The following is a 21,993-nucleotide window of genomic DNA, read 5'->3' as shown; positions in this document are numbered from 1 at the left end:
TCTATTTTCTATCGAAATCAGTGGCGTGACCTGTCGAAGCACCTTGAAATAATAGTTTGTATTTTCTGTGATGGCAGCTACATGGGCATTACAGTCTAGGCTTTCCTTCATGTAGGTGCCAAGAATCTCAACTTTAGGCACAACCTTTATTTGAGTGCCATCAATAACGAAGTTGGAGTACTTCTGATTAAGACCGATTCTAGAGAGTCTTGGGCCAAACAGCATAAGCTCTGTCTTGGCCGCATCCAGACACAGCCAATTTGTTGACATCCATCTTTTTATAAGCAAATAAGTTGTGTCCAACAACAACTGGTCTTTTTCATAATCCCCAGCGACTTCCAGAACCAGTTGGAAATCATCTGCATAATTGCAGTTAAAGATATCCGTAGATTCCAGGTCATTACACAATGGTAGGATGTAAATATTGAATAACAGAGGGGGGGAGGCAAGCCCCCATTGGTACTCTACATGTGATGGTTTCAACCTCGGAGGCACTGTCACCCCAGTAAACTCGCGAGAGGCGGCCCGCCAAAAAGGATACAAGCCATGTAATTGCCTCTATCAAGAGTCCTCCGACCGTAGACCTACATTCAAGCAGAATTTTATGGTCTAGCAAGTCAAAGGCTGCTGACAGATCTAATAACGTCAGCAGCCCTGATTTGCTATGTTCCAGTTTTGAGAGCATGTGTGTCTGGAGATCAAGGAGGGCACTCTCTGTGCTATTGAAACTCCTAAACCCAGACTGTTTTTGATGTAGGATATCTGCAGTATAAACATGGGATTGGAGCTGCACCGTGGCCACCTTATCGATGAGTTTAAGAAAAAATAAGGTGCTCGTAATGGGTCAGAGGTTGGCAGCGTCTGAAGGGTCCAATCCTCCTCTTTTTTACCAGTTGTGTCACTGCTACACTCTTAATAGATTGAGGGATGAGACCTGTTCGGAAGGAGGAGGACTTCACGTACCTACAAAAGAAAGAAACAAATAGTTGTTTATGTTCTAGTGTGATTTTAGATGGGAGCAATTCGCCAGGACAGTTGGTAGGATGCATGGTTTTGTGTTTATCATGCAACTCTGCCATATTCAGTTCTTTGAACCTAAAACCGATACCTTGATCTTGCTGGGGGTGGATTTCAGATACTGAAGTGGACAAACCTGTGCAAGAATGTGTACTAGTTTTCCTAAGGGTGGTCTGATTATGAGAGGAGGCAATCTTTGGAGGGGAAATTAGAAGTTCCTCAGTTATTTTATGTTCCGCTTTCCGCTGTTTATCCGCAAAGGCTTTCTGCAGTCATCACTGGTGGGTTTAATGAGTGGAATGGAAACTACAGGTTTTTCCCAAGTTCTAAAAAGGCGAAATAGTTCTTTCGTCTGGCCCCCGGCTGAGTTAATCTGGTCATTGTAACAAGTCTTTTTAATTTCAGTGATCTTGTTTTTATACGTCCTCTCTAACAGTTTCCAAGCCTGCAAGTTCTTTTCACAATTATCTTTACACCACTTACGTACTGCCTGCCTTTTATTAGTTTGAAGTAGCCTTAAGTGGGGCATGTTGATCAAGCATATCTGTGATTTCCTTGTTATAACTGTTGATGAGAGACTCTGGCGCATCAGAGTCATCTGTTATCGTCATTAATTTCTGTATGTAAGTGGTCAGGACAGGAGCAGTTATATCCTTATAATTTTGGGCGTTGACTAAGCGCAAAGGTTCATTCACCCTGCTTACTTTACCTGGGAGCTTCAATAATCAGGAGACAAACGAGTGGTCAGACCAGATACATGGAGTGGTGATAATATTCTCAATTAAGAGATTCCCACTCCCAATCCAATCAAGGATATGACTTTTCAGTATTGTATATCGTAATGTGATGGGTCTTCAACTGTTTCTAGGTCAAGTGCTTTTTTGTCATGTTTATAGTTTTTCCAACGATTGAAATCTCCCAAGATAACTAAAGCTGAGTTAGCCATTAACATGGGAGCAACAGTGTTGGTTATATCATCATTAAAACTATCTAATTCACCAGGCGGCCAATATGGGAGTAACAGATTGGTACAATTTCTTGAAATTAGAGATAAGTTTGACATGTATAATGTCACTACCCATGCATTCAATTTTGACTTCATAAAAACCAAGATGTTTTTTACATATAATAGCAACCCCACCACCCACAGTTCCCTCGCTATGTTTACCAAAGAAAACCTAGCCTGGTGGTGTCACTTGCTCTATGGTGGGGCCATAGGCCTCTGAGACAGGTTTCGGTAAGACACAATGTCCACATTATGTTCCATGATGTAATCATGGACATCAAGCGTGTGTTTTACTAATGAACGCGTGTTCAAAAGTGCTACTGATAAGTCTGTCAGCAGGGTCTCTTTCTCCTGTGTGATTTCCATGTCCTCACTACTATGGTGTGTGGTGGGCCTAGTATGCTTGTTACTTGTCTTTACACTAGCCTCCCTACATATGTTGGGGCTTGTATGGGTGGGTCCTTGTAGAGTGATGTCCTTAAAAGGTTTGCCAATTGTGTGTCTGAAGTGTCCAAAGGCTTGTTTACTTTACCCATGTCTTGGAGAGAGCAACCAGGGATCATGTCTGAACAGGGTATAGGAGCACGTCTGCTCGTCCACGCAAGGACCCGCTTGTTCCGTTCGCACCAGCGCGTTAGCACCTGGGGATGGAATAAATGAGCGCAAGGACTACAATCCTGCTGGGAAATGTGGTCTTATCTCGCTTATGCGTGTGTGCAGAGGAAAGACTCAGTCTTTAATCACACGGTCGGTCTGAGCAAATTCAATTCAATGCGACTTCAGTTTTAAAATGGTTTCAATTCTAAAACTGTTTTAAGTAGTTCTCAGTATTATACAGCAGAGGAATTTCCTATCTATAATAATAATAATTTGGTATTTATATAGCGCTACAAACCCTCAGGTATCTGAGCGCCGCTTATTATTACCCACGGTGTGTGGTGCTCATTTATCGACCTCGGAAGGATGAAAGGCTGAGTTTGGCCCCGCCGGGATTCGAACCTGCGGTAGCAGACTCTGCACCGATGTCAAAGCGAGCGCTCTACTTGCTGTGCCACTTGACCGGCATTATGCACAATAATACACAACAGTTCCTAGTAATAGCATTGAATGCAAAAGCATAGCATTTTTTAATGGGGGGGGGATCCCCCTTAACCCCTGTTTTTTTACCCCTTAAAACCCATTTCAATTTAAAAAAAAAAACTTTACCTACAAAAATGCATTATTTCGAGGCTTTTGCATTCGATGCTTTTGCATTTGTTGCTTTGTTTTAGATGCAATGACTGGATACCATACTCAACAGTTAAAATCTGTAATTAAAATGAAAGTAAACAGCAGAAGCACACCTACAGGCTATCTCTGTATGGTGCGCATTCAGTTAGAGGAGTGAATGCGTCTAAGGCTTTTAGTGTCTGGAAGACATTCTGAAAGCCGCAGACTGGTCGAACAAGTAGGTCTTTAAGATGTTTTATTTTAGGCCGATCAACTAGGTATTCTCATTAGTGGTGTGTAAGATTTAGTGTAAGCTTTAAACAAGCATAATCTGAGCCTCCGGTCTTGACATAGAATACAGATTTTCCAAACTATCCTAACAAAGTCATGATTCTATTAAAGATATGGAGGCGAGGTACTATCCCACCTGTGCAATCATAGGGAAATGGTGAATGAGTGTAAGTAAGGATGCATGACCAGCCAGAGGCTAGCTAAGGATTGGGATTGGCCACCCAGTGACCGGTTTACGCTCAGTGCCTTATTATGTTCCCCTGCATGTACGGAAGCCAAGCCGGCATGCTCTTGAACAGTCAGGGTGGATAGCAGTTAGAAGTTCAACGTGTACCAGTTGGGGCGCACAGTTCGGTGTATACGCCAAAGCAGCAAAAGAAAGAGGAGGAGGAAGACAGTTATGCAGTAGAGCATGGGTGCACAACATACGGCCCACGGGCCAGTTGCGGCCCGCCATGCTCTTTTGTCCGGCCCGCGAGGCACAAAGACTTTCCTAATGGAGGGCGGCCCGCGGCCGCCCTCCATTAGGAAAGTCTTTGTTGTCTTCCAGGCTTGACAAAACACTGGCCCTCATTGGCTCAGCACACACACACACCACGTCGCTCCTACAAGCCACGTAATGCGTGTGTGCTGCACCAATGGAGGGCCAGCACTACGGCTGCGGTGGTCCCTAAGGCTTGATGCCGGAAGGCATTTCAGCCTTGGACCAGGCCAGCCGTAGTACGATTCCAGCGTTCCAGCTTACCTGCCGCTTACCTGCCTGCCTTCCAGCACGCCTCCGGTAAGTGGTCTGTTTGTGTTTGTGTGTCGGGTCTGTTTTGCTTTGTTTGTGTGTGTGTATGTTGCGATGAGTGGGGGAAAGGGGGAGGGGGGGAAAAGGGTGGGGGTGAGGGGGGGTGTCGGATGTGTATGAATGTTTGGATTTGAATGTATTTTGTGTGTATGTTGAGATGCGGGGGTGGGGGGTGTCGGATGTGTATGAATGTTTGGATTTGAATGTATTTTGTGTGTATGTTCAGATGCAGGGGTGGGGGGGTGTCGGATGTGTATGAATGTTTGGATTTGAATGTATTTTGTGTGTATGTTGAGATGCGGGGGTGGGGGGGTGTCGGATGTGTGTCGGATGTGTATGAATGTTTGGATTTTAATGTTTTTTGTGTGTATGTTGAGATGCGGGGGTGGGGGGGTGTCGGGTGTGTATGAATGTTTGGATTTTAATGTTTTTTGTGTGTATGTTGAGATGCGGGGGTGGGGGGGTGTCAGATGTGTATGAATGTTTGGATTTGAATGTTTTTTGTGTGTGTGCTGATTTGGGGGGTGGGGGTTCGGGTCTGTATGGGTGCTTGTTTGTGTGTGTGCTGAGTTGGGGGGTGGGGGGGTTCGGGTCTGTGTGGGTGCTGATTTGGGGGGTGGGGGTTCGGGTCTATATGGGTGCATGCTTGAGAGTGTGTGTACTGAGTTGGGGGGTGGGGGTTTGGGTCTGTATGTTTGCATGTTTGAGAGTGTGCTGAGTTGCGGGGGTGGGGGTTCGGGTCTGTATGGGTGCTTGTGTGTGTGCTGATTTGGGGGGTTGGGGGGTTTGGAGTTGGGGGGTGTGGGGTTCGGGTCTGTATGGGTGCATATTTGTGTGTGTGCTGAGTTGGGGGGTGGGGGGTTTGGAGTTGGGGGGGTGTTTGGTTGGGGGTGAGGGTGCCATGGGGCATAGTGTTTGGTTGGGGGTGAGGGGGCCATGGGGCATAGTGTTTGGTTGGGGGTGAGGGTGCCATGGGGCATAATGTTTGGTTGGGTGTGAGGGGGCCATAGGGCATAGTGTTTGGTTGGGGGTGAGGGACATGGGGCATAGTGTTGCACTCCAAGAGTGAACCCAATAATAAAGCTAAAACAGGCACAGTTAGGAGATTTTCATCTTTGGCTTTTTGAGGAAACCTGACTCAACGAAGGCCATACTCCTCTTGGGCAACCCAATTAGCAAACTGTAGCAGTCCAAAATAACGGCATGTCCAATCTAGGGTCAATAAAATATATATAAGTTAATTAAACAGGCGAGATACACTAACTAAATAGAAATAAATTATAACAATGGAAAATGTGTAGTACAAAATGTAAATTTGAAATGCAAATAAAAATCGTTACCCCTCAAAAACATTCTTTTTCCATGTGTTTAGTACAAATTGGGGGTTTAAAAAGCCTCCTGCCCCGCCTACCGTCCCGCTCACATTTACTTTTCGGCCCCCTATAGCCCTCATGTAAGGTACTTTCGGCCCTCTGTCAAAATCAGTTGTGCACCCCTGCAGTAGAGGGTAAGGGAGTCAAGCAGCATGATTGGCTGGAATGGGATCAAGTGGAGAAGTAACCTAGCAAGTTCAAACTACGAGAAAGACTGGATTTCATGGATGTTGTCGTTTTTTCTTTGTGTTTCTACTTGAGTTGAGTTTATTGACATAAGCTGCTGGAAAAGTAGAGAGAAGAGTTGTGCATAATCCTTCACCCCTGTGTCTTTAACTGAATCATGACTTTCTGTTACGTTACTATGGAACATCTGTACTCTTCATGAGCAGGATTATGTTTTTAGTCAAATTTGGTATGTTATGTTGACACTTTTGTGGCTCTGCCAAAATAAAGTTATGAATCAATGGACGTTTTTTGTCAGATTTGCAGCCAACTCTTTCAAACACACTGGATGGTAGGATCGATAAACAAGACAACAAGCCAATATAATAACTAAGTAGCTGCTCTAAGGAAGCAAGGAAAAGCAGCACGGCAACATTCACAGCACGTTCATCCTCTTAACATGTATGGGGACCTACTTGACAAGCTTCTTGCGAGATCGCTGGATATCCCCCAACGGGGAGGTGGTTATCACTGCAAGCTGCTCCAAGGCATGCTCTTTCACCAGAAGACGCTCTAGCTCCATCTGCAGCAGGGTATCATGCTGTGGAAAAGAAAGGAGGCAGAAAGTCAGTGAGCATTTTTCACAGTCTTTAAAATGGTCTAGACTCTTACTGCTGGATGTATTCAACCAATTTAAAGAAAAGAGACTGCCACCTTCAGTAACACAGACAACAAAACAATTTAACAAAAGTGAGCATCAATCATTCATTCATTTCAAGCTACTCCCCATTGTACCGGTGGTCCTCTGTTCCCTATACTATAGTTGTATAGGTTGTTGTGGATGTAGGACAGCACATCACATGGCAAAAATAGAATTTAAAAAGTTGTGCCCAGGGCAAAAGGTTCAACTGCAGTTCTCACTGGCTCTCTCCATGGTCCTTTTTGCACCATCCTTAACACATGGCATAGACACAGAAGGATACCCCCAAGATACAGTGGCATGGATTCAAAGGATACCCCCAAGATACAGTGGCATGGATTCAAAATGATGCAGCAAGAAATAGTAAATACAGTGGCACAAATCTTCACATTTTTTTTTTAAAGATATGGTTAAAAAAAAGTAATAGGTATTGTTCCCCTGCATTTAAAACAAATGTACACTTCATCGAAATGATATGTGGCGTTTGTCAAAACGGACACTGCGGACAATGCACATTAGCAAATAACATGGATTTGTCCTTCACACTAATTAAAGTGTAGGGTAGATGTTTAAAATACTGTATTTTGCACATTTTTTGTAGATTTTTTTAAAATGTTGCAAGGTATAAAAAAAATGACAAATGTTGTGTTGTATGTTTCGAGTGCAAAATCGCTATAAGCTTCATTGTCTGATAATGCAGTTTCATCTCGAAGAAAAGATAACCAGGTCTTCAGTACAAATATCACGACAGCGAAGAAGTTGTACTTACCGATGTGTCCATCCCTCCTTCCTCTAGGCATTTTTAAAAAAAATTCTATTCATTGGCACTTTCATTATTAACAACAATAACATAACTTTTGCTGCTGCCCATCCCCAACATTCCCCCCCCTCCCCTTGATCCATTCCCCTCTTGAGTTCTGAGTCAGTGGTGCCTGTGAGCGTTTCCATTTTTACCCCGATCTCCTGCATTCTCTACATGATATCGAAGATTTTCAAGTTTTGTGGACAATACATCATCCTGAAGTCATTCTGTAAGAAAGTCAAGATCGGGCCCCAGTTTTGTCAAAACAGCATGTAGTCCCCCCCTTGGATGCAATACGTGACCCATTCCAAGGCAACTAGATTCCATATTTTTGTTAGCTACTCTTGCTCCGATGGGGCTTCTATCGCCTTCCATTTCTTTGCTAGTACCAGTAAAGCCACTAATATTACTAGGCTTTGAACTGAGCTTGGGTTTGATGGCCTTCGCCGGAAGTCCAAAGCCCCAATAGGCATTTGTTCTTTCCCAGTATTGCTTTTACCCTAAACATTTCTTTTGTTCTTTTAATTATGTTTCACCAGTACGGTTTGATCAATGGGCACTCCCACAATATATGAGCCCAGTCTCCTCTCTCAGAACATCACCTCTAGCAGTTGGGTGTCATAATGGGAAACATTTCTGGAGTATAGTGCCATTGTGTTAGTCTCCCATAGCTGTATGGCGCTAGTTAACTTTGGTATGTTTTCCTCAAAGATAATCCCAGTGTTCTGGTGAAAATTGACACTGTCCTTTCTGATCGGTCCATATATGGCCAATGAATCTGTTGGGCATTTGCCAGAAAGATTTTATATGATGTAGAGAGGAGACTTTTGTATCTTGATTGGGAGGTTATGTATTTCTCGAATGGGGTGAGCGCCCGAGATGCGGCCTTCTTATTGGTTGGGTGGAAGATCAAATGTCAAAGCTGGTAATATGTAAGCTTCTCCCCTTCGCCCCACTCCAAAGACTATTTTGCATTCTTCAAATGCCTTCACTTCCTGACCCTGCCTTAAATCCCTAATTTTCAAACATCCCGATCATCTCCACTGTTGAAAGGCCCCCCTCTCTATCCCTGGTGTAAATTGTGGTTTTCGGAATAGCGGCATAAACGAGGATGGGATCGAAGAGATACTTCCCATATCTATTAATTTGTCCCATGTTTGTTCCACCAATGCAGTAATCTGGGATTCATGCATGTTTTTTTCGGTCCATAGGATTCATCTAGCCATAGTACCCCCAAAAATGGAGCTCCAACTACTGCCCTATTCATTCTGGGCCATTCTTTACTGACGTCACCCGAGAACCATTCTTTCATGATCCTCATTTGCACAGCCTCTTAATTATGTAGCAAGTTTTGGGAGCACCAATCCTCCTTTAGATATGAGGTTCATTCATCTACAGTGTTTTTTTCGATGGGTTTTTGCTGAAATTGTTTTTACAAAAAAAGTAATTGAAAAATATAGGGGGTTGTGGATAAGGGTACATAAGAAGTTGAGGGTTTTGGGAATAGTGCAAAAATTAATGTTACTCACCCTACTGACTAGAGTACTCCTAATTCATAGTCCCCTTTCCTCCATCCTTGTTGGCGTCCCCCAACATGGGGATCGTACTAGAACCGTTGGCAGCAAAAAATTGACCTTCCCCTTTAAATTTAGTATAGCATGCAGGGGCGCAGTCTTGCACGTGGGAACGCCCCGCCGAGGCCTAGCCCTCCAGCGTCTCACCTCAGTCCCCTTTCAACACATCGGATGCTTAGATACCTGGCTACTCTTAGACCATACTAGCGGGAGAAGGTGGGTGGGATGTATGAAGGAAAGGGGACTATGGACTATGAGTACTCTAGTCACTACGGTGAGTAACTTTAATTACTCATACGTCCTGTCCCCTTTCCTCCATCCTTGTAGGCGATTCCACTGAACAAGAATATATGGTGGAGCTGTGATAACCTGCCTGATATCTAGGATGAAGCAAAAGGTTTTGCAGAACCACCTGATCGAATTCTGCATGGCGCCTAGAGCTGGTGTGCAGCAAGTAGTGCTTGCAGAAGGCCGACAGAGGCCCAAGTAGCCCCCTTGGTGATGACATGCCAAGAAGCATGTCTCTGAAACTCGACAGCCGTTGCCTTGGCTCTGACCGCATGGGCATAAATCCCTTCAGTGACGGGTTTGCCCAAGGCTGTGTACGCCTCCGAAATGGCCTGAGATCCGGGGGAGGAGCCCCCAAAAGTCACAAAACGCCTCAGACTTCCGAAAGGATTTCCTCCGAGAGAGATACAACTTGTGGACCCTCTTGAGGTCCAAGGAATGTAGGGCCCTCTCTGCCTCGGATTTTGGGTTTGGGAGAACACCGGCAGGCAAATCTCTTGAGTCAGATGAAATGGAGAGATCACCTTGTGCAAGAAGTTTGGGTGAGTGCTCAAGATGACCTTATCGTTGTGAAATGTGGTGATGGGCTTACATGAAGGTAACGCCTGCAGCTCACTAACCCTGCGCACAGAGGTGAGAGCCACCAGTAAAACTGTCCTTGGTGTCACCAAGCGAATGTCCTCAGAGGTCATCAGCTCAAAAGGCTTACGCTGCAAAGCTGGAAGAACCACATTGTGGCTCCATACCGGGTGAGGCCTGTGCAACAGAGAAAAAAGCCTAGACAACTCCAGAAGGTGGGCCTTAACCACCGGATTGGCTGCCAAAAACACATGCTCAGGGTAATTCTTGTAAGCCCCAATGGCTGCTAAATAACTGTAGCAAGTATCCACTTGTAGACCAGAATAAGCCAAGTGCGCTGAAAAGGGCAGTATGGAATCCAGAGGACCGGTGACAGAGTCCAGACCCTTGTCACGAGTCCAATGGCAGAACCTAGTCCATTTACTCTTATACTGGGCCCTAGCCGAGGGCCTCCTGGCCTGCTGAATGATATCCCAGTTATCATCTGAAAATTGAGCGTGTTGATGCCTCAGTTGGTCAGGAACCAGGTCGCCAGCGCCAGCTTGGCTGGATTTGGATGTTCCATTGCCGCCCCCCCCCCCCGCTGCATCAGGAATCCCCTGCTGGAGATTGTAAGGTGGACATGACCCTGGGAGCACAACTGTAGCAGATCCGAAAACCAGTGTCTCGAGGGCCAGTGGGGGGGGGCAATCAGGATGAGGCTGCAACCCACCAAAGCCTGAAACTTGCAGATGGTCCGTTGGAGCAGAGGGGTGGGCAGAAACGCATAACCTCTGCAGCTGTGCCAACAGATCTGGAATGCATCTCCCAAAGACCCTCGACCCTGTCCTGTCCACGAAGTAAACTGGGGGCACATGGAATTCAGACAGGATGCAAACAAGTCCAGATCTGCAAGCCCCTAATGCTGGAACATGGGCAACAAGGAGTCGTCATCCAACTCCCACTCGTAGGTGCTGAACCCGCAAGAGGCTCAGTTGGTCCGCCTCTACATTGCTGTCCCCCAGAAGGTGGACTGCTGCATTCCAAACCCCTTCCATCAGGGGCCAAATCCCAGATAGCTACCCACTCCAGGCAGAGGAGAGGGTGACGGGTGCCACATAGCTTGTTCAGGTAAAACATCGTAGATGTATGGTCCATCCTGACCAGAACAGACCTGTCCCTGATGAAGGGGCAAAAACGCCTTAAACCAGGCCAGACCCACAGCTCTGAGATCGAGCAGGTTTATATGAAGGGGGGCTTCCAACCTGGAGCATGCTACATGAATCGTGTAGCCCTCCAGCGTGGCCCTCCAGCCCGAAAGAGAAGAGTCAGTTGGAGTTCGTTGTCACCACCAGGCATGGCTCCGGACAGGTGAAGGGGGCTCCCACTTAAACATTGACATCCATCATCCACCAGTGAAGATCGGGCAGTTAGAGCGGTGGTATGGGTATCCTGTCTCTCCTGATCCCAATTGGCTGCCAGGTGGAGCGGGAGGTGCCTTATCTTGATGTGAGTGTGCTGTACAGTGAGCACGGAGGAGGACATCAGGCCCAGAATATGCTGGAAGCACCATGCCAAGGTGGATGAGTAGGCCAGAAAGTATGCTATCATCTTGCGGAGGGACAGGAGCCTCTCGGGCTTAGGGAACACCTGCTGAACTATAGTGTCCCAACGCGCCCCTAGGAAGACCAGTTCCCGAGATGGGCACAACTGTGACTTTCTCTGGCTGAGGGAGAACCCCAGCTGATGAAGGACATTCGCCAGTCTGTGGCAGGAGCGAGGCACCCCCTCGGGTGACCCCGCCCTCACCAGGCAGTCGTCCAAGTAAGGGTACAAATGATGGGCCTCCAAGCGGAGAAGGCCAGCTACTGCGTTAATCAGCTTTGTGAAGACCCAAGGGGCCGAAGCGCAGTACCTTGTACTGAAAATAGTATGACATAATCGTGAACTGCGGAAACCTCTGAAAAGGTTGGTAGATGGGTACGTGCAGGTACGCATCCTTGAGGTCCAGTGAACACATCCAGTCCCCTGCACACAGAGACTTGGCTATGTGCGCGGGAGTAATCATCTTGAAGCGTTCTAGCAGTAAACAAAGATTTAGAAATTACAGGTCTAGGGCAAGCCTCAGGCCAGACTGGTTTTTTCTGGGTACCACAAAAATCCTGGAATAGGACCCAAAGCCCCTGTCAGAGAGGAACCGGTTCTATCACCTGCATCTCAAAGAGCCAAAGGACCTCCCGTAAAAGAGCCGGGGACCCGATCAGACGAAGAGGAGGAGAGGATGGCAGGGGCCATGGAAGAGGAAGACTGAAGCCTGTGGAGACTATGGATAGGATCCATGGGTTGCTTAAAAGATGCTTCCAGGAGTCCTGGAATAGAGCCAAATTGCCCCCCACAGGAGAGTTTTGTTCCCCGACCTTGACGTCACTGCTTCTTGGTGTCCGAGGTGGGGGAAGAGGAGGGAGAGCCGAAAAAACCTGCACAAAGTCCTCTTCTGCTTCCTCCTGTTGTCAATTGGCAACCTGTCGGGCCTCTGTGTACCATGGTCCCGAAACCCGCTGAAGCGGGAGAAAGTGCAGGGTTTGAACTCAGTTCGACCCTGGTACTGAGGGAATTATCTCTGTCTTGGTTTCGTCAGGATGGCCAAGGACTTAGCGGTTTGAGTTGAAGTTCTCATTTTTGTCAACTCGTCATCGGTTGACGAATGAAAAAGGTCTACGCTCTGGAAAGGCAGATTAAGAATCCGCTGCTGCACATCAGATGAAAACTTAGTGGCGTGCATCCATGCCGTCCTCCTCATCTCATCATCAAGGCACAATCCTCTGCTGGCTGTGTCAATGTGGGAGACGGAAGACTCCATGAGGTCCTACGCAATGGCCCGTTTTGAATTTGCTTGGCTACGTGAAGAGAGCCTTAGACTTATCGCCCCCCGGCCCTTGGCAAAACGAGTGATTGGACTCGTTTGGCAAACGAAACAAAACAAAAAAAAAATCACACTTAGACCATTAGGCATGGTAAAACACATAAATGGCTCATTATAGGCCCTTTATTCACACCTTATGGAGGTACATCAAACACAAAATACACATATAGTTAGTTATATAAGAACATAGAAAAAGAGTTCATCACCGTTAGGAATGTAGCAGAAGACAACTTCATCTTGGCCCATACAACACTGCTTAGTCCCAGAGCAGGTAGGCAAAGAGATCACGCGCAATAACGGGGTCTGGAGCGGAGTGTCCTCCCTCTCAGCAGAACGGCATCACCCGGGGGTCCAGATTCTAACTCTCTTCACTGAGGAAAAACCTCTTCTCTTTATAGGGGCATGACCCCGCCCATCTCAGTTATGACTGCCCTCGGCCAAAGAGCAGATCACAAGTGGAAGGGGGCAAAGAGCGGAAAAAAACAGCGAGATGTGGAAAAATCCAGTTTCCCTCTCCTCGCGTCCTCCCAGGACCCCTTATCATTGCACCTGCAGTGCACTCAGACTCTCTCGGTCTCGTCCTTCAGCGGACAATAAAATAACTATTCTCCACAGTAAATCCACTCAGCAACAATATTTATGTGACCTTGCTTTGCCTTCTCTGGTAGATGCACGTTTACTCTGCTGAGCCCATGAAAAGACTTAGGCTCTCACTACGGTGATGAGAGATGAATGCCCAAGATGGCTGTGTACCGGCACCATATGTTTTTAGCTCATATTTACATGGACCGGCCTTGAAGGAGGCTTGCTTATACAAGGGGAGGTCGGGCAGAAATTCCTGAGCTCCCTACACAGCATCTGGTTAGCCGCAGTCAAGAGGGTGTCTACGTTGGCCTGCCGCAGATGCAGTCCTGAGATGGAATAAAAGCGCTTTCCTAAAGACTCAAGGGCCTTGTCTTCCTTGGAGTAAAAACTGCAGGTGGCTCCCGTGGAGGAAGACGACAAAGATGATAGTTTAGAATATAAGGAGGCTGCAGCCACCATTGAAGAATGCGCCGGCGGGCTGACCGGTAGTTGTAATGACCTTGGAACGAGCTAGGGAGGGTCACAACTTTAACCGCAACAATCCTTCCAAGCCACAAGATACTTAGCAGCCCTCATTTCTCCAGGTCCGCTTTAGTCCTTTGCAAAAATAAATCCATAATTTGCCTCGGACATCACATCCAGCGGCTGAGTTACGGTGACCCCTAGGTACGTGATGCCCTTTTGAGCCCATCTAAACGTGGAGCGTTGTTTTATGATCTCCAGTAGAGTGCCTTCTAAGGCTAAATTTTGTATTCCCGATTTATTCATATTTGTTTTAAGGCCTGGCACTTTTCCGAAGCTCTCTATTTCCTGTACTACCTTGCCCAGTGAACGGTCAGGATTCGTTAAGGTGAGCAAGATATCGTCCGCAAAGGCTGCTATTTTGTGTTCCTTGCCCCCAAATGTTATGCCCCTTATTCTGGTAAAAAATGGTTCAAAGTCTATTGCGAATAGCGGGGACAGGGGACAACCCTGTTTGGTTCATCTTTTGACATCTATCCGTTGCGATAGACGACCATTGGACAGTCATATATTCGGTGTTCGATAATTTGCTTGTAGCATTTGTATAAACATTGTTCTTATTCCCATATGCTTCATGGTACAAAATAAAAATGAGCATTCAACTGTGTCAAACCCCTTCTCGGCATCTAGAGAGAGAGTAGAAGCGCCACGGTTTGTACTTTGGACACGTTTTCCACCAAGTGGCAGACTCTCCTAATATCAGACTTTTTCCGGTTTTGAATGAATCCGGATTGATCCGGGTTTATCAAATTTGGAAGTATCGATTGTAACCTATTGCCAAAATGTTACTATAAATCTTTGCATTTAGCTTTATTAAAGCTATAGGGCAATAGTACCGGCATTACGTTTATTTTATTTAGTTTGGGAAACACCACCTTCGCTTCATCCATAGTTCACGTTATTCCACTAATTTCTTTGAAGTTGTTGTATAATTATGCTTGGTTCGGCACCAGGCGAATCCGAAACTTTGTATAGAATATTGCCAGGAAACCATCTGGTCCTGGTGCCTTATTTTCCGTGAGGTTCTTTATTACACTGTTCATTTCTTCTACACTGATGTCTGTTTCAAGAAGTTCACTCTCACTAGTTGATATCTTTTGTAGCAAGACAGCATCAATGTATGCTTTTTGGGGGGACCTCCTGCGGACAGTCAGACGAATAGAGGGATGAGTAGAAATCTGCAAACTGTTGGGATATGCCTCATTTTCAGTCACATAATCACCCTCCTGCTTTTTTATTTTTAAATTGTCTGCAACGCTGTTTTTTTTACCTAAGCTGTCCTGCCAACAAGTGATCTGCTTTGTTAGCTTTAATGTAGTATCTTTGCCTCATATTGAGTAGGGATTTTTCTGTACATTTTGTATATAACAAATCTAATTGACCTCTGATGCTTCTATTGTTTTTCATTGTTGCCCTGTTAGGTTGTGATGCCTACATGATTGTTTTCAATTGGTCCTCAAGTTCTCCTTCTGTTTTCTTTGTTTATCTCTTAGTGTTTTGGCCTTTATCAGCTACCCCATAAAACTGCTTTGAACTTGTCCCATATTGTCCTAGGGGGGATGACTGGCGTCGAGTTATTCAAGAAGTATTACTTTATTTTGTCACTTATGCTGTCTATTAGAACTTTATCTTTGAGAATTTCATTTGGGAAGGACTATTTAAAGAGCCTGTTGCTGAGTGTCAGGAGTTTCATAGTGGCAATAATTGGGGGACGATCAGACATGGAGATTAATCCTATGTCTAGCATCTCAAACTTACCCAGGAGCTGTGCTGATACCAAAATATAATCAATGCAAGAGAAGGACTTGTGTACATGTGAGTAAAAAGTTAAACCCTTTTCATTCTCTTGTATTGTTTTCCATACGACGATGAGTGATAAAGCGTACTTTGAGAGGCTTTGATGGTGCCTTCTGTTCCTGATATGTCTTTGTGCTGCGATCTTCAACGGGGACCACACTAAGTTGAAATTTCCCATCAAATTAACATCACCTTACAGAAATGTTTCGAATTGGGCCACTACACCTCTCAGAAACCCATCCGCACCAGTGTTTGGGGCGTATACCGTCGCAATTGTGCATGTGTATCTGCCTATAGTAAGGGTGCAGAAGTAGACGCAGGACAAGAATATTGAACTCAAAAATAGGAATACCCTATCTTTCCCTAGAATAGAGGGGTTTCACTGCCTCAATCAAAACCAAGGATAATGCCAGAATGTCCGACAAAAGTAAATAGTCAACTGTCCTATGTCCCAAACCTATTTCTGTCCCTTACACTTCAACAGAAAGCTATAACTAAAATGTATCCTGCTTCTAACAGGATGACTCCCCCGTTTGGGATATTTCAGTCAGTTAATAAATGGTGAGGGGAATAACCATCGTCCCCTAACCATTCCTCTGCTTTTAATGTGCTGTTACCCGTGATCGGGGAGGAGGGCTCTCCCTCCAGAATTTCTCAGCAAAGTTCCACGTTCTAAAACAATATTGGGAAGGCTTCTCCCTTCCCCAGGCCTTTTTTCAGGCTCTTTTTTTTCCAATAGTCGCATTTATCAAAGTTCCAGGTTCTTTCCAAAGGAGGCATCTCCCTTCCTTTGGACTTCTCGCAACTTGTGCCAAAGGAATCTCCCCCCCCCCTTGTACTTTTCTGTGACTGGTGTCAAAGGATTTCTTCCCCTGGATTTCGCGTGACTTGGGCCAAAGGATATCCTCCCCTGGATTTCTTGTGACTTGGGCCAGAGGATCTCTTCCCCTGGACTTTTGTGTGACTTGTGTGGGTCCCAGACCCCTTTCTCAGCTCTTTAAGGTATATTTCTCAAACTCGGTTCACTAACCTGCCAGGCATCATTTTGTACACAGAAGTGTCTTGGTTTCTCAAGATTCGGGACCCCGACCCTTCTTTCAGCATTGTAATGTCTCTTGTTTAGGCCCGGTTCACTATCCTGCAAGGCCTCTCTTTGTGTCTCCTTCGGGTGCTCTTTCACCCCCTCTGTTCTCAACTGGTCTCTCCCTTCAGTTCCACTGGGACTAGGAAGATGCCTATGCACTTCCTCCCAACCACAGCCTCTGGGGTCTACCTGTGCTTTCCTGGTCCCCCTTTGTGTACCTTTGCACTTGGCCCACGAGGGTTCTGGCCCACAGCAACACCGGCAAGCTTCTGTGGCTTTCCCTGGGCTCTTGCGGTCGTCTTGCAGGTTTCGACGGCTCCACCACGCTGGTTTCTCACCACACGTCCGGCCTCGGCTGGGCCACTCGGGCTTGGCCTGGATTATGCCACCAGATGCTGGTTTTTCCAACAATCAGGTAGTTTGTGGCTCTTCTCGGGCCCACCTTCACGGGCCCGCCTTCTCGGGCTAGGCGTTCGGGTCTGCACTGCGTCCTCTCCGCATTATTCCGCTCCCCAGTGTGAAGATGCTCTGGGGCCAGACTGACATCGAGGAGAGTCCTTCATCAGTTTGTATGCCATATTGTCTTTCTAGCTTCCAATAGCTAAATTTTTCATATCAGTTAATTGTAGGGCTCTCCACTATCCTGCTCTTCCTCGTGGCAGTACTTTGGAGTCATCCACATTCACTCTTCCCTCACTCTTCTCCGTCACAGTACTATCTGCCTGATGCACATGTATAAGGAAATTAGTAGAAGAAAGAGGAGGGAGAGAGGATGGGGGTGTCTAAGCCCTAAATTTATATTTGGGCGATAGAGGTCTTGCCGCCTGATGGTGTGGATACTGTGTTTTCACTGCACTGTCCTCACTGCTCCCCACCCATGGGATCCTCCCACTGTGTACCACCACCAGGCGGACTATTGGGTAGTGGCCACACTTTCCTGGCCCCATGGAAAAGGTCCCCCTCCCGGGGAGAAGCAAAGACATTGAGGAATTTGTCACACAATTTACATTTTGACGAACAAAAGTCTTCAGCCTTATCACCTTGAGTCCCCATAATGTTCAGGTTTGGGATATTCTTTATTGCAATAATATCTCCGACTAAATTTCAACAAGAGGAGTTGCTTAGAGTCTCCTGACCCTATTCGGCATCAATGTAAGAAGTGAACCACAAAGACCTCTGTGAAGGTCTCCCCATCGTGGAACTGAACCTAGGTGTCCCTTATACAGTCTGAGGTCTCCAGAGGAACCTAAGGACAAATGGCAGTGAACACCCTTGCACCTGTGACCCTACGACCTTGCACAGTGACCACAGCGGTGAGCCTTGTTTTCCCAAGTGATTTACTATTGCATGGGATCATTTCTAACGTTCTCGGGGCTCGGGCGTGAGATCCCTTATATCTCTTGAACCACCTGTGAAGGGTCAGGAATGTAACTCAGATGCAGGTGATTCATGGTTTTGACCGTAAACCTTTATTAAACAATAACGGGTGTGGAAAAACGCCTCTCTGTCCCTGCTCTAAGAGGTATTTTCCCTACCTAAAACAAAACAAATGTGTCGGTCCTTTGTCAAGATGTCCAAAGCAAACTGTCCTGTGTCCAAAGTACTATTATGACCCACATAAACTAAAAATTAACTATAAAATGAAAAGGGAAACGTCTTTGGCTTTGGAAGGTGTACACATTTTCAAAAAGGAAAATGCTTAACTCCAACACAAAAGTTCCATGAGGATAACGTTCACAGTTCCAGAGGGTGGTTCCCTTTTCCTGGATTTCTTTTCACTCCGCTTTATTGATCCTTAAGATCAAATATAATTAATATACAAAGTAGCTTGGCTGACAGTCTGATTCTTGATAGACTAGCTAGCGTACTCTCCTACTAGGTTTCGTCTTACTCCTTGATATCTCTCAATCACATTCTTTAGTTACCTTCTGATGTATCCTTATCAGGATTTTCTCATGCAGTATATTTGATAAATTGTCCAATTTGTTTTTACCTGGTATTCTCTCCTGCCGGGATTCTCTCATGTGCAAGCACGTCTTTTCATCACATACAAACACTTATGACTTGCAATGCCTGGTCTACTCTACTGTCAGGACTTTCTCATATGCGTATTGCGCAGACTTGCAAACTTGACAGTTTCTTCTATTTATTCTGCTCTATTTCTTTATGAAATATGGCACTTTCCATTCCTTATCATTTGCTTCATTTACTTCTGTTCGCTTTCAGCCCCGTTGCTGAAATGCCCAGGTGTTCCCTCTTCCCTTAAGTAGACTCACCGGTTTGCTGTAGTGGGAATGGCTTCTCCCGCGGTGAGCCTGCAGCGGCTTGTTGGTGTCCTGCTTCGTTCTTTCGGGCTTGCTGCCTCTGCTTCGCGGTTCCTGTCCTTCTCGTGGCTCTCGATTGCATATTCCATGCTGCCCAGAGCTCCAACAATGCAGAGGCTGCTCTTCAGTACAGGTGCATGCCAGGAGGCAGTCCTTCCTCCATTGGCATTCCTGCAGCATACTGATCTCCGCAGTCTGTCTCCTTCGATTTTTCTCCCGTGAGCCAGTTGGCTCCACGGATCTCGCATTCGCCCAGAAGTCTCTCAGACTCAACCTCTCTAGCCAGTTCCTGCCTGTCAGCTGGCTTTGCTGTTTAAATGTCCCGCCAGCCAATATGCGCTCACAACAACTAGAGCACGGCTTACGTTCTGGGCCTTCACTGATCTACAGAACTCGGTTCAGCTTCCTCATGGGCAGTACTTCTATCCTTAGAAGAAGTGAAGTCAGTTTGTGATACCTTGTAGGCAGAGTCTGTGAAGGTGTTGTCAGTAGTTTTAAATGGCAAGTTTGATGACTTGGATGCAGAGTTTGAAGAAGTATTTTCAGTAGTTTTGAAGAGGAAACGAGGAGAGCTATAACAGTATGCCATTAAGGCGTGGGGAATCCTCAAAAAGAAAAGGGGAATATCATGTCTCGTCCAATGATCCAACAATGTCATGATATTCCCCTGTGGGTTACCTCCCCCATGTGGACCTCCCTCATATCCGCCCACAGGATCAGGATCTGGTAGCAGCTGTCGTCCCCTGGCCACATGGGAGGAAGCTGCCACTGGGAAAGGAGTGATGACACCATCAAATTCATCACACACCCCTCTCCCTATTGGGTTTGCAGTGGGTAAAGTCAAGCTTAACTTAGCGCTGTCCCAGGGCGGTGGTGTCTGGGTCACTACTTCTGTGGATCATCCTTAAGAGCCCCAATGGTGGTAGCTGTTCCTTCTTTTTCTGGAACTCGTCTTAAGATCCTTACACTATCCCTGCACTAACTGAACCTCAGTATTTTACCAGTACTTGCTGAGTAGACTCTCCTAGCTGCTCACCTCTCGCCTCAGAAACCTTTTGGGAGACCTAAAAGACTACCAGAGATTTGGTACAGGCTAAGGCTGGACTTCTGAAATGATAGTATATGGCGCTGGCTGTCCTATAAGTAAAAGGCCAATGCACTATGTGGTTAATGTATATTCGCACTACTTTAGTGAATGCATTTATGAATAACTGCTTGTGATTTTAAAGTAGTGTGTAACCCATAGTAGGTGACCCAACAGTGAGTTGTATATATGTGCTAAAATGTGTTTACTGACCTTGAAATATTTAAAGTGTGCCTTAATGTAGTAAGGTAAGAAATGATTGTTATTTTTATAACTTACCGGTATGGGTCTTTTCCTCATCAAGTCTGCTTAGTGTTAACTGCACTACAAAACCGTTTCCCCTTCCTCATTAGGTCAGCCTTTCTGTTGGTCAACGCTACTTAAGAGACGGGCTGCGCTCAACTGGGGTTGTGAATAATCTTGCTAATACTAGGTTGGCTATTCCAAGTCCTACCCCAGGTAGTGACTTTGAAAAAAACCCTCAAAAGTTATTGAACCCCAAGACACCCTGTGTCACAGAATGCTGATCACGCCACAAGTCCCAGGCAGATTAGTAGAAATGCCTAGTACAGGTTTGGGGGAGCGCAGGGGTCAATAATACCCAGAAGTAGCGAATAAAGTGGTGGGCCAAGGGAACAAAGTGGTGGATGTGGTCCTCTAAAGAATAGAAATCATGGTTACACATTCAAGTCTCCACACACTTGAGCTGGGCTAAGCGAGGGGTGTTCCTTGGAAGCAGATCATGCTCCTACATGAAGCTCAAGGGTTGTCACAGAGAGGTGGGCATTTAGAGACAGTGGTGATGTGGTAAAAGGGGCTGGAGAGAGGAGGACAGAAAAAAAGAAGTGAAATAGGTAAGGCGAGCAGGTAAGGCGAGCAGGAAGCTAGAGAAGAAGAGCCAGTGAAGCTGGAGTGAGGAGGAGGTTAGAGTAAGGAGGCAGCAAAGAGTAAAGGAGAGGTGTTAACTAAGGAGGAGGTGGTGAGGAATACATTCAAGAATAACCAGGAAGAAGAGTCATGTGACATGGAAAAGAAAGACAGACCACTTGTTGGAGGAGACCATAAAGGAGTGAAGAAGGTTCAATGAGATTTTACAGAGGATAAATGGCAAGGCATTGCCCAGGAGGGGCTAGAATTGAGAGAGAAGAAACTCTGTCATGCTATCCGCCTATGGGAATGAAAGTGAGGAGTGGAGGAATAACAAGCACATGGCAAAGCATTCAGTAGTTGGTAGAACAGGCAATGGGGGAGCAAAGAAGATAACAGAAGGCAGTTGGAAGTAGTCTCTTCCGGGTACAGGATCATCCCACATCATCAAAGTGACCAAAGTTGTTGTGGTTTTGGGAACAGAACCTCATCCCCCAAACAAGAGGAAGAAACACAAAAACACACTCAGCATCCAGTGCAGAATATGTGGGGCAGGGTCTAAATCCTAGCAACAAACAACTGACTTTGCAGAAGGTAGCTGTGATGGCCGTCCCACTCCCACACTCCAGCTGCATGGCCCGCCCCCACACTCCCACCACTTACCTTCTCTGGCTCCTTCCTATAGCTAACCCAGACACCCAACAACATGATGCAGCCTCGAGTACAAAGGGCGTCCTAGAAAGTGACATTTAGAACACAATCGCCATAATTGGCCCAGAGCCTGGTGGAAACTCTGGCCTGCAGCTGAGTAGGCCTGCACGCCCTCATGCCCCGAGACGTAGGAGGGTGAATCTCTGGAGAAGCAGAAAAATCGGGGTGCGAAAAAGAGGATTACACCCCTAAGAAACCCACAGGGACCCTGACCAAAGGACTATTTGTTGAACCTTTACCTTACTTTGTTTTCAAGTAGTCAATAGACTATGTTTTGGTATAAAAAGTTTATTAACGCAAAGACTTGAGTAATGAGCTCA

At 46.1% G+C, this 21,993-nt stretch overlaps 1 protein-coding gene across 1 annotated transcript in view; it reads right to left on the bottom strand.

Annotated features, from left to right (window-relative positions):
- The window catches only part of HYDIN (HYDIN axonemal central pair apparatus protein), a 3,273,799-nt gene that overhangs the window by 1,744,413 nt on the left and 1,507,393 nt on the right, over positions 1-21,993 (bottom strand). The window contains exon 31 of the mRNA XM_069654775.1: positions 6,331-6,455. Within this exon, the coding sequence (XP_069510876.1) occupies positions 6,331-6,455 (125 nt within the window). The remainder of the gene's footprint in view (positions 1-6,330; positions 6,456-21,993) is intronic.

Source organism: Ambystoma mexicanum, chromosome 1p (genome assembly GCF_040938575.1).
Source record: "Ambystoma mexicanum isolate Mex_15411 chromosome 1p, UKY_AmexF1_1, whole genome shotgun sequence".
Classification (NCBI taxonomy): Eukaryota; Metazoa; Chordata; class Amphibia; order Caudata; family Ambystomatidae; genus Ambystoma; species Ambystoma mexicanum.
The sequence above is the reverse complement of the archived record's forward strand: the minus strand, read 5'-3'. Positions and strand labels throughout refer to the sequence as shown.